The sequence below is a fragment of the Euprymna scolopes genome, chromosome 11 (assembly GCF_053919585.1).
Source record: "Euprymna scolopes isolate OS-2025 chromosome 11, ASM5391958v1, whole genome shotgun sequence".
Taxonomy (NCBI): Eukaryota; Metazoa; Mollusca; class Cephalopoda; order Sepiida; family Sepiolidae; genus Euprymna; species Euprymna scolopes.
Genome location: NC_136492.1, coordinates 97194450 through 97208148, shown reverse-complemented (window position 1 = coordinate 97208148; position 13699 = coordinate 97194450). Strand labels below are relative to the sequence as shown.

General features: G+C 32.8%; 1 protein-coding gene across 2 annotated transcripts in view; it reads right to left on the bottom strand.

Annotated features, from left to right (window-relative positions):
* The window catches only part of LOC145287976 (intraflagellar transport protein 80 homolog), a 510341-nt gene that overhangs the window by 229306 nt on the left and 267336 nt on the right, over nucleotides 1-13699 (bottom strand). For both annotated transcript variants that reach the window (XR_013869238.1, XM_080135951.1), the window contains exon 13: nucleotides 4293-4428. Coding sequence is in view for 1 of the 2 variants with exons in the window: in XM_080135951.1 (XP_079992077.1) it covers nucleotides 4293-4428 (136 nt within the window). In the remaining variant the exon portion in view is untranslated. The remainder of the gene's footprint in view (nucleotides 1-4292; nucleotides 4429-13699) is intronic.

Below are 13699 nucleotides of genomic sequence, written 5' to 3'. Positions count from 1 at the left end.
GATTACTTCCTCTCAAGTATAAGCAAAATGATAGAAAGCATTTTCTAACCCAAAATTTTACAGAAGTAGTTATATTTTTCAATAGGATTCCTATTGCATTTTTTGTTTTTATTTTAATAAAAATTTGGTTAATACAAAATTAAAAGAAAATAATAATACAATGCAAAAATCATGCAGTTGTCATAAAAACGTGAAGTTGTCTCATATTTTTGTGTATTTGCAAAATTGACAATCAGTCTTATATTTGGGTGTTCTTTTTCAATTTTCTTTTCTCTTTTGTTTTTATACTAGGGATGAGGCATTATATAGGATGCTAGACATTCACCTGCTATTTGTTTGCTATAAGTCCATCAAAGCAGGGTGCTTCCTCAAAACGAGAGCTGTTCATTTGAACTGAGACCAAGTGGGGATATGAACGTTAGTGGTAAAAAGATAGAAGTTTGGTTTTGGATGCATTAAAGGTAATTAAGTTATTTTTTACCCCACTGTACCATACGCTCCAGGTTGGAGGTGAGAAGATCAGAAAGATACTGGTCTTTGTTGACCTTTGAAGTGTTGCTATAAATGGTAGTTTGTCTGCATAGGTGTGACAAATGATTGTAGAATATGCTTTGGGAGATCATTAATGAAGATCAGAAAGAGAGTTGAGTGAAGGATGGATACTGGAGATACACCAGTGTTAATACTGTGAACTTTGGATTTCTGCTAATCAATTACTACTCCAATAAACCTATCAGAAAGAAAGAATTTTATGCTTGGAAGAGCATTTCCAGCTATAGAATAGCTGGAAATCTTGTGAAGTAGACCTTATCAAATATCTTAAATATGTCAAGAGCTATTGCTCTAGAAATGAAGCCATCATCAATAGACTCGCTTATCATACATGATATCATCAGCATATCACCTGTTGATCTCCCATGACAGAAACCATATTGTGTATTGCTCAATAGCTTGTTTCTGCTGAGGTAGTTTTTTTTTTTACAAGGAGGTTACCACTTATCAAGGCCCGGAAGCCACTCAGGGATAAGGGTTATTGCATGTACAGTACGTTGTACGTTAGTGTTGAGATTTCATAAAGTGTCTACTTAAGGGGGCGGTTCATCAGGAATTTGTTTACGTTGGATTTGAAGACATCCAAGTTGTAGTCAGGTGGGAAACAGGCAGACGGAACAGAGTTCCACTGGCGTGCTGTTCTAAGAAAGAAGCTGTGTTCATGGAATCTACGTTTTGATTTAGGCACAGATAGAGAGTGGGGAAAATTTTTGACAGTGGCTTCAGCTAGACTGGTGTTTTTCGTAAAAGATTGGCAAGGGGGGACCAGAGATTGGAGCTCAGACGAGCACATGCCATGGAAATAACGGTAAAACGGTTAACAACTTCTCTATTTATTGCAAACTTAATCACTTTACTTATGATGCACAGGAGACTAGTTGGTCTGTACGGAGATGCAGAAGACCAATTCTTCATTTTGGTCCCCCGATTTATCAGAGAGGGACCTATGTTTTCAGTGGCGTCCGTGTGTGTCCATTAGTCCGGACGATTGCCAGATAACCGTCCATTAGTTTTTCTTGAAATTTTGCCACGAATTGTATTTCATTAAATAGATGTGCACAGTAAAAAAAATATTTTTGCAAAAATTCCCACTGCATCCCGAGGGGCTCAAAAGCGGTCAAAAATGGCCCAAAATGGCCAAAAATGATATGTTTTGCCCCATAACTTTTGATCCATCCATTAGATTTTTCTGAAACTTGGCCAAAATGTGGAACCCATTGTTCTTACTATAGATTCAGTATGAGTGACCCTGGCAAAATTCTGGTTTGCGTCCCCAAGGACTATTAGTGCTAAAAACGCCCCTTTTTGTGGCTCTTTTTTCATATTTCTCAACAAAAACTTGATATGTCTGACTATATAGTGGTTTTATATGGTGGTCAACATGTGTTAAAGCCTACCGTTATCCATCCCTCTAGGACTTTTAGGGCTAAAAAAAAAAAAATGCCATTTTGGAGCTCATTTTTCATATTACTCCAAAACTTGATATGTACGTCTATATGGTGGTTTTTCATGGTGTTGAATTCAAATATACATGTCTTAAGGCGTGAAACTGCACTGTTTGTTCATTTTTCTGGGATTCAGCATTCACAGGAGCTCAAAAGGGGTCACAAATGCCCTAAAATTGCAAAAAATTACACTTTTTACCCCATAACTTTTGCCCCATCCATTAACTCTTTCTAAAACTTGGCGAAAATGTGAAGACAAGGTTGGCCTTCCACACTCCTCACATTCATCATTTCTTCACTATTTTTTGTGGCTTCATCTCACATGTAGCACCAGTACATGCATGCGTGGCTTGTTTTTAAATACTGGGCAGACTGTCAAGGTTTTCCAAGATGTTGTGAAGCAAGTATCCTGTCTTTGTTTTATCGTTACTACCATGACAGGTGCTCATCTGAACTCCAATCTCTGGTCCCCTCTCGCCAATCTTTCACGATAAACACCCGCCTAGCTGAAACCACTGTCAAAAATTTTCCCCACTCCTTATCTATGCCTAAATCAAAACGTAGATTCTATGAACAAAGCTTCTTTCTTAGAAGTGCATACAACCTGGATGTCTTCAAGCCCAATGTGAACAAATTCCTGATGAACCGCCTCCTTAAGTAAGACACTGTATCAAATCTCCAACACTAACGTACTGTACACACAATAACCCTTATCCATAAGTGGCTTCTGGGCCTTGATAAGTGGTGACTACCTTGTAAAAAAAACAAACAAAAAAAAAGATAACATTTAAATAACTTTGTAAATAGAGAAGCTATTTGTGGTTGCAGTTTTTTGGCCACTATGATTGGAACATTGTTAGGATCAGTTGCTTTGCTGAATTCAAGATTCTTGATAAGTTTGGAAACATCTTGGACAGATATATGGATGTTGCTCAGAGTATTTTCAGTCCTTGGAGAAAATTTAAGGTGCGGGTGGCCAATATCACACAGGGTGGAGTTTGATATGAAGTCCTTAGTGAGAAGTTTGGTTTTATTGGATGCTGACGAAATTACCTAAGGTCCATTTATGTTCAGAGCTCTGTTTGTTATGTGCCCAAACTCATGGGAACCTTAGTCTCTGCTTAGGGCAAAAGACTTTTTCGCGTTTTTTATAACCTTTTTGCAATCGTTGCTAGCAGACCTATAGGCAGCTTTAGTTTCTGAACATCCGTTTCATTTAAAGCAATTAAAAAAGCGATTTTTATGTAGTGGCACATTCATGGGTTTACCACAATTGGATATTTTCTTTCAATTGAAATTTTTCTTAGGGTATATAGCTATGAATGCCGACAGTTAGCCAATCTTTAAGTCACATGCAATAAGGGACACATCCTTTTTGAACATAGAGCATATGGGTATTTCTAATATTGTTAGAGAATGGATTGAGAAAGAGAGGGAGGTGTGTAAATTATATTGTAGACACGTTTACAGGAAGTGAGGGTCAGCTGATTGGATGCATGTGAGTCACGTGATCAGGTTAGCTGAATCGAGAAGATTGGGTTTTGACATAGAAGACGTCAGACGGCTTAACAGTCATCTCCTCCCCTCCACTTGGGGGGGGGGGGGTAGACGCTGACGTGTACCACGCAAGCCAGAGATTCACTTCCATCCTTTTGCGGTTGACATCTGGAAGGTGAATAATAAAAAACTATAAAACCAATTCATCGTTTGGAGTGAATAAATCTTCATCCCAAAACAGGTACCAGTCTCCCTCCAAGAGATGAATTCAGGTGGACTAATATTGACGACGCATGAAGGTACATTTACCAAACATACACACACACAACGGCATATGAACAAATAGACTGGACCACTAGGTGATCACACGACGTTCCCCCTTATTAGATAAATATACAACAATATGAGTGTATAGAAACTGTTCCAGTTGGCCAGCAAGTGTAATGGAGATCACCAAAAGTATGACTTCCATTTTTCCTGTAACGATGATGTTGATCTAGATATATTAAAATTAAATCAGTTCACTATTTTTACATGTTTGCTGATGATTCGTCAAACAATGTGGATGTAAGGCTGTACACAACTCCCAAAAAATAAACATACAAAAAATAAAAACACTGAAGGAAAACGATAATAATTCTACCAAAAAAGCGAAGTTATGTTTTCCTTTTTTTTTCATTTAAAATTCATCAGGATTTTCTGGAATGCAATTTTAAATGCTAATTTGGATTTTTCTGTAAACAATTTGAACAGATTTACAATTCTAAAAAGAGAAAATTAAAAAAAAAAAAAAATTACCTAACTTAAAGAATTTGCAGCCAGTTCCAAAAACCCTGACCGTAGTCAAATATAAATGTCTATTTTTATCAACAAAAGCAAGTCGTCTTTCATTCGATGGTCCCATCTGATCAAGAGCCACTTCTACCACTTCTAACTGAAAGAGAAAATAAAAAAGATTCGTAAATGAATTTGAAATCAAGTTAAATCAAATTATAGAAATAACAAATCAAATTTACACACATTTTTGTTTGTTAAAATCATCAGAAACCAACACAAACAGATGTTTATTTTTATTTCAGACTGATTTTACCTGAATTCATTATAAGCGTTCAATTTTAGATTTGGATGTAGAGTTATGTCTCTTGAAAAAAAAAAGGGTCAAATTCCACAAATCTCTGGAGAACATGTGATCTTGTTTTAGCTATTAGGAAGTTTGAGAATGCAACTAATTTTGTCATGAACCTGCTCCTGCTGTGAAATTTCATAAGTAAATTCTTTGTGTTTCACCCAACTTCTTTGCTTGTTTTGCAACGTGCATTTACTGTTTATGTTTACATTCTGTTGTGTTTTAGTTTTTAAAGACCAGTTTGCCAATGCATATTTATTTCACCAGCATCTTTTTTGTTCTTTTGTTTCTGATGTGCTCATGCTGCCAAACGTGTGCTTTTAGGAGATATGTGTGCATTCTTTAATGATACATTATCTAAGTAGAATGAAAGTATCCAATATTCTCATCCTTCAATATATTTAAGTAGAAAAAAAGAAAATATTAAAACCGAGTTTGCTTGAAAGGATAATGCTATATAAATAAAGTTTTTGTTGGGATTTTTTTACAATCAGAGATTCCATCAATATTTTAATTGTTTTTCTTTTGATTATTGTTCTTATTAACACTATAATTATACAGGGTGGTCGTTAGAAAAGCAGGAAATTTGAAGGTCAGCTTAGATCATGAATATAATGCGTGATTCCTATTTTTTACCCTTCAAAATGCCACACGAGCTTGGATTTCTAGATTAAAACACTGCAGTGAAGTGCACGGACAACATTTTGAGTATCTATGAGTATAATATAACATTTGTCTTTGAAAAACTTTGTAAAAATTATTCTTTGTAAAAATAAATCGTTGTTTGACAAATTTCCTGCTTTTCTAGCGACCACCCTGTATTATGCTTCAGCTGATATGTCCTCTGGTCTTCTTCAGGTGAATTGTTCATTTATGGTGATATTTTCTTGCATCTAAATACAACTGTTATTGTTTTTTGGTGTGTGTACATTTATATTCTTTAAGACTGACCAGAGCTGGAAGGTACATAGCTCGAAACATTATAGAAGTATAAATATTAACATTGATGATAACACTTGTTTCATAAGGAATAATATAAAAGAAGGAGAACGTAAAAATAATCACTTGCTATTTGCTAATGATATGAATGTAAAAAATAATCACTTGGTAATGATAGCAAAGTCTCAGCTCAAAAAAACTAAATCATTTGCAAATATAAACCAAGTCTTCTTTAAAGTTTAAACACCTGATAAGCAAGGAGGTCAGCTTTGTATGAATTTATACAAATTTATACATTCATAAAATAGATACAGTTATACAATGAACTTCCTAACTGAAAAGCGTTACATTTGTGAAACATGTTACTACATGATTGCTTCCTTGCAGGTTACAACATGGTTATCTTCAAATCTAATATAAACAAATATTTTTTATAAATTATCATAATCAAATTTTGTCAGTACCATTACAATCCTCTCATATTATTTTTCATCATTTAACTGACAATATATACATTTTATTAAGCCTTATCTTGAAGTAATTTTTGGTTCTGAGAATTGGTGACTCATTAATTATAAAGAAAAATATTGTCAATGGAAAATTGTTGACGTTTTGCTAAAGTCTATCTTGTCCACATTTAATGCTTTCAGATATAATTAAAACAAGTGAAGCATGCATAGTCCCCTGTGTACAGTGAACGAGGCATAAAAAAATGGCTAAGTTCAGCATCCCCCCCCTTACCTCATTTAGCCTCAAAAGTCCCCAGGGGGTGTCAAATCCTGCTGAAAATGAACAAACGATGCAGTTTTAGGCCTTAATATATGTAAATTTGAGTTCTGCACCATGCAAAAAAAAGAAATGACTAAGTCCATCATTTGCTCCACCCCAAATAAGCCTCAAAAGTCCCCAAGGCCTGAACATATTTAAATTTGTTCAGCACCATGCAAAACTGCTAGATAAACGTACACAGAACATTTTGGACAAATATTGTATAATAGTCCCAAAAATTAAGTGTTTTTATTAGCCCTAAAAGAGCCCCTGGGGCACACCCAAGAGCTATCGTAAAGTATAGACAAACAAAATTATATAGAAATAGTTACAACGTTTCAGAAAGTTTTATAAAAATCCAAAGCATCAATTTTTTTTTAACAAGCACAAAAGTGTCAATTTTAGCCATTTTAACCCGAAAGGCACCCCTAGGAGGCCAACCGGAGTTTTCTCGGAAAATCCATTCTGTTACTTTTTTACTCATATCATGTTTAATGTTTGTGCAAAATTTCAAAAAAATTCCAAGGCGTAGTTATTGAGAAAAGTGCAAACGGCAACCGGACAAGAGTGAATTTTCAGATCCACCCTCCTTTTGTTGGAGAACCAATAAAATTATTTGGGATTATAATATATATATATATATATATATATATATATAGATAGATAGATAGATAGATACATATTATTTGGGATTATATAATATATATACATTGATATAATAAAAATAAAACCTTAGTTTTGGATAGCTATTAGTATATAGAGTTTTGTAATATTTGTTATCATTAAATGATGCAAAATTGAAAATTTGACTAATGGGAATCAATTTTTTCAGTGGTAATTAATCTTGAATATCTTTATCATTTCGAATTGATTAACCAAGCATCATTTTCAGCATTTCAAACGTTATAAAAATAAATAATCCACTTTCAAAATTCACAATAATTATTATGGTCCCCCCTCACCAATCTTTTACAAAAAACACCCGTCTAGCTGAATCCACTGTCAAAAACTTTCCCCACTCTTTATCTATGCCTAAATCAAAACGTAGATTCCATGAACAAAGCTTCTTTCTTAGAACTGCACGCCTGTGGAACTCTGTTCCGTCTGCCTGCTTCCCACCTGACTACAACCTGGATGTCTTCAAGTCCAACGTAAACAAATTCCTGATGAACCGCCCCCTTAAGTAGACACTTTATTAAATCTCCACACTAACATACTGTACTTACAATAACCCTTATCCCTGAGTGGCTTCCAGGCCTTGATAAGTGGTGACCACCTTGTAAAAAAACAAAAAACAAAAAAAAACTTCACCTTTTTTTAAAATAAACACATAAGACATAATTTTTTCAATGCTCTAACTTTAACTTTAGTATGAATGAACTGAATTATATTTTCAAGCCTTTTTACTTCTTGTGTGTGTGTATATATATATATATATATATATATATATATATATATATATATATATATACACTAGCGGCCAAAAATCTGGGACAGTTTAGTTTTTTTTCAATTTCTCCAGAACATTCGGGGAGGGGGGGGATTACAACCAAACTTACACACATTTAACAATTCTCTTATGTTTATACACTGTATTAATTACACTTCATTATAAAGGATAGAAAAAAGTTATGAGCATTTCAATTTTTTTTTGTACTTAAAGTGGCAAAACCGTGGGACAAAGAAAATTAATGTTCTAGAGAGATTGAAAAAAAAAAAAACTAAACTGTCCCAGATTTTTGGCCACTAGTGTATATATAATATATATATATATATATATATATAAAATGTAACTGTTGGTTCATTCGGAATTAATTGTCTAAAAAACCACTGGACGGATGGCTTCCACGTTTTGGTATAATATGTTTACTATATCCATGTGTGTTTTTATATATTTCTTTTTAATTATAACATTATACTTAATTTTTCTATGATAAATAGGTGGATTTCTTTGTACCGAGAGGCCATTTTTTTTTATTTAGGGACAATTATTTATTACCGCTTCCTGTCACGTGACCAGTGTTAAAATTTAGCGGTTTTCCTGCTAGATCTGGAGATTTCGTTTACAATCTAGCGGGAAATTCTAGAAAATCTGGAGGTATTTGGCACCCACACACCCGCATTAAATTATTAAAAAATAAAGAAAAGCGCTTACCCATAAACTCATTCATGTAAGTAAAAAAAAGTAGCATTTATTGCCTTTGGTAACAATTATTTATTGATTATTTGTTTTGTTTTTCACCTTTTTTTCGACTAACCATTCTTAAATCTCACTATAAAATCGATTTTTCCAAGTACATTTTAGGTGGGGTGGGGGGCATTCCAACCTCCGAAGTTTAGTTTAAAATACGGGGTTTGTATTACTGTACACATAGATTCGAAAAAGTTGTGAAAAAACAAATATATAACAAATAAATGTTATCAAAGGAAAGATAAGTTACTTTTCTGCCAAACTGGATATATTTTTCGTGTTTTTATTCAATGTAACATATTTATTCAGCTCAAAAAACATACAGTGTTTACCGATGTATTCGAAAATTCAAGATGGCGTCTCACACCCTCTTTAACATCGTAAGTTTGGAAAAAGGTGTTATAAATAAAAAACTATACAAAATACTATTAAAAACCCGCCAAATATATGTCAACCTATGTCACAGTAACATGTATTGAGCGAGTTTTTGACAGTATTTTATCCGGTTTTTTATTTATAACATCTTTTCCCAAACTTACCGTGTTAAAGAGAGAATCAGACTCCATCTTGAATGTTCCAATACATCGGTAAACACTGTATGGTTTTTGAGCTGAATAAACATGTTACATTGAATAAAAACACGAAAAATATATCCAGTTTATGGATACAAATGATTGTATCCATAAAGATGTTATATATTCATGCACAATTATAGAGCTCCCACGCAATCTTCCCATAACAGACACTAATATTTTGTCTTCAAGTTCTTCTTCTTTCCATCCTCCATCTGATATAGTTACTAATCCAATATACCACTCAAGCAACCCCTCCATCTACAATCATACAACTAGCAATAATTATAATAATAATAATAATATTTCTCCTAACAGCCATCCTAACACTAACAACAAAGTGAGTGAGCATAGATGTTGATTATTGAGTGGGCATAGATGTTTGTTGTTACAATTACAGTTAGTTTTGTGTTTAATTGGGAAAGGGATTTTTTGGGCTGATTTAATTTTTTTGTTATTAGATGTTAAGATTCTTTGTGCTAAATTAGGCATAGTTGAATAAGAAATCCTTATTGAGTTTTTATTGAAAATAGAACTATATTCGTGTGGATATTTGAAAGAGTTTTGTACAATGTTGAAGAATTCCTAAGTTATATTAGTTTTGAAATTTACGCTAAATGGAGGATTAAACCAAATATTTTTCTTTCTCCTGATGCGACTGGTTAGGTTAGAGGTATTACAATTAGTATTTTGGTTTGGATTATATATGTAGACTGGTTCATTGCTATTGATAGCGGCAGATCTTGTTTTTTGAACTGGCTTCTTGTGAGTAATATTGTGTGTGATTACAGATTTAAGGCAGCCAGCAGGAGGAGCATAATGGTTGTATTTAATCTTTTCATAATGTCCTGAGTTCCTTAAGGCATTATTGAAGAAAGTAGCATTTAGATTAAAAGTTTTTTATCAGCGGAAAGATTAGAAATTCTTCTAGAGACGGATGGTACGATAGATTTTATAATTGAGTTGGGGTGGTTAAAAGATTTATGGGCATATAAAAGTGTACGGTTGGGTTTATGATAGGGGCTATAAGTTTCAGTGCTAAGATTAAGTGTAATGTCTAGAAAATTTGAAGTTTTTTTGTTTGGTTCGATAATAATAGAAAGGCCAAAGTTATTAAAGAAGTTATGTAATTTTTTAATTGTTTTGTTGTACTCTCTTTATATATATATATATATATATAATTATTTATTCGAGGGTAAACAGTTACATATGGTCCCTACAAACAGCCATCTGTTTCAGTCAATGTGGTTGTTTTTGTATGTATACATATATATCTGTGTGTGTGTATGTTCTTGTATGTACATATACAGGGTGTCCATCATAAAGTCCGTGTGCACTTTAAAAAGTTCATAACTTTATTTGTATTTGCAATAGAAATAATCGGTAAAATGGATTTGAAAGAAGTAAATCTATATTTTTTAAGCTTTTATTGAAATTTTATGAAAATATGTGTATGTATGTATGTATATATGTGTGCGTATGTGTATATATATATATATATATATATATATGGAGGTAGAGAAATAAATATGCATATATGTGTGCGCCTCGGTATGTATATGTATGCATAAGTCTATTAACATTTCATTCTCCATCATAGAGATAATTCCCTTCCTCTCCTCTCTCTCTCTCTCTTATTTTTTATTACACTCCTGTCTCCTCCCTAACTTCCACCTTTTCCTGACATGCGACTTGTTATATCAACAAACACATATAGACCCCCTCCCCCACATACCCACCCTCTTATACAATTCACTGTTCGGCAAAATTATGACCCATTTTAATCATTTCAAATTTATACTGTCTTCTTTTTTTTTTTTTTTAACAATTTTCCAAAAAGGTTGAAATGTAGTCTCTCCATTTTTTATCCTTCTTTTTTGGAGAGCTCGCAACTTTTACAGTTTTGTTTATGAAGAGCTCTTTTTTTCCTTTTTTTCCCCTTTTTTGTGACGTCGATAGGTTCAGGGTCACCTGACGAAGTCTCATTGGCTGAAACAGATGGCGGTTTGTAGCAACCATATGTAACTGTTTACCCTCAAATAAATAATTAAAAATATTTCGCTATTGTTATTGAGCACTATCTAACAACCTTGTTGTATTTACTAGTCCTGACTTTTGAACATCTCAAACCCTATATAACATATTTCTTTGTTTATAGGATACATCATATTTCTTTGTACATAGGATATATCATATTTCTATGTATACATGGCATATCTTATTTCTTTGTACACATGACATGTCTTATTTCTTTCTACATAGGATATGTCTTATTTCTTTGTATACATGACATGTCTTATTTCTTTGTATATAGAGAATGTGTTATTTATTTCGACATAGGATTCTTATTTCTTCAAAAAATAATTTCATATTTCATACAAGAATATATGACCTAGTTAACCTTCCAAGATTATAGAATATATGCATCTCTTGTAATTAGATTTCATGCTTTAAGACGTCTTTTCTGTTTTGATGCAGTCACTTGCAAAATAGATTTCAAGCATCTCAGCAAGTGAGACAGATATATTTTATACAGTAATGTGACTTGCTTGATGACCTCACCTATATATCAGTATCCTATGCATAGAATCATTGTTAATGTACTTTTTAACAAAGTTTTTGAAGAAACAAACTTTCTTCATTTCTCGTGCCTTTTCTTTGTTACATAACAATGTATACAATGTTTTGGACATTTCCATTCATATCAATAGGAATTATCCACAAACATTTCCCTTGCATTTGTCCTGCATTCAAAGAGATAGGAACTTTAGATATATCTTTCTAAAAGGTTTCCATTTATAGAAAGAGTATTACAAATACTAAAATATTTATAATTACTGAAAATGTCTGGTCATAAAAGATAACATTCATTATGTTCAACAGCTCTGGAACAATAGATAAAACTTCTTAAGTAATATCTATTTCTTTAAACTATATAAAAAAAAAAGACCAGATATCAACCTGAATAAACCAAGTACACAAACACATGTTTGTATACTGTGTTGTGTATGTGTAAGGTCCTGAATTAACACTTCTTGTACCAATGAAGTCCATATTTAATACGCAAAATCTGCAGAAATGGTAGTGTCTGGCTGGAACTCAAAACATCTACACGTAACGAGTAAAATATGTTACTGCTACAATTAGTTGTTCTTGTTTCAATCGGATGGCAGACTCAGTTCAAGATGGTATATCAGTCAATAGGAACAGTGATTTGGAGAAAAAAGTTGTAAAACAATCAAGAATGATTCTCTTGACACCAAAAATTTTGAAACATTAAGGTAATTTTATTATTTGTATTATCTTGGATATTATTCTGGCTGATGTAACCTCTGATCTTCTTCAAATGCATCTGGTCACACTCAGAAATCTGCACAGAATTTCTAACTGAACCTGTTTTTTAATCTATGGAGTAGATTGTTCTTGTTTTGTCAGCCTAAGTAGAAGTCTTAAGAAATTCTTAATTATATTCTTAGTGTCGCCTGTACTAAAGATTTGAACCTTCAACCACCAAAAGACTGCCACTTAGAAATGATTCTTACTTATCATTTTATCCATCGATTAAGAGTATAGTTAAAAATTATGGTTAGATTCCTGAATTTGACAGAGATTCCAAAGTAAAAAAGGTACATCTGAAGAAGGTTTGAGGTTACATTGGTAAATACATTGCAAAAATGTCATCCAAAATAAAAACAGTAATTCAAATAATACAAATTATCAGCAAAATATTCTACACATCAAAATATCACAATGGAAAAGCAAGTAGAATTCATTCTTCCAATCCAATTTATGGTTTATGAAAGCGATTCCAATTTGCCCACTACCACTACCACCACCACCACCACCATGCTATTATCACCAAGTTCCATGGTTTCCAGTAATTATTACTTTGAAGTACCATCAAATTATTAGTGATATTAGACCACCCAACCAATGTTAAAAGGTAAGTTGGGGACAGTTTTTCAAACTGTATTTAAAGGCAAATTTAAAACCGCATTTCTGTTTGTATGTGCAATTTATTTTAAGTTACTATGCAGTAATTTAAAAATTAAATACACATACCATACTTATATTTATTTACAATCTGTAGTGAAGTAGAAAAAAAAAAGAAATTAAAAAAAAATATATAAGACACAGCTGTTCCTTCCAAAAGGTTGAGCTCTTCAACGTCCAAAAATAATTTACCGTCACAAAAATAATTCACCGTCACTTCTTCCAACCGTCGTTTCACTCTCTGCGCTCTTCACGCTGCTTAAAAAAAAAGTACCGTTTATATGCTGCCCATTTCTCCACTTATGAAAATTGACTATCAACCAGAGCCATCTAGTTTTCCATTTCTCCAAACAGCCAATTTGCAAAGGGGGACAACTCAAACCACACAATCACTTTGTACAGTAATGTATGTTTTTAAACCACAACAGTGTTTCAAATTAACACACTAATTACTTTAGCAAATGATCCTCCTCTAAATTGTTAAATAGACCTAAAATTGTAAAACTGAGGTTCCATTGTATTATGTTGATATAAGCTGCTACATAATCCAATAATCAATCATAAATAATAATGATAATAATAATGATAATAATTATAATAATTTTATATGCTGGTA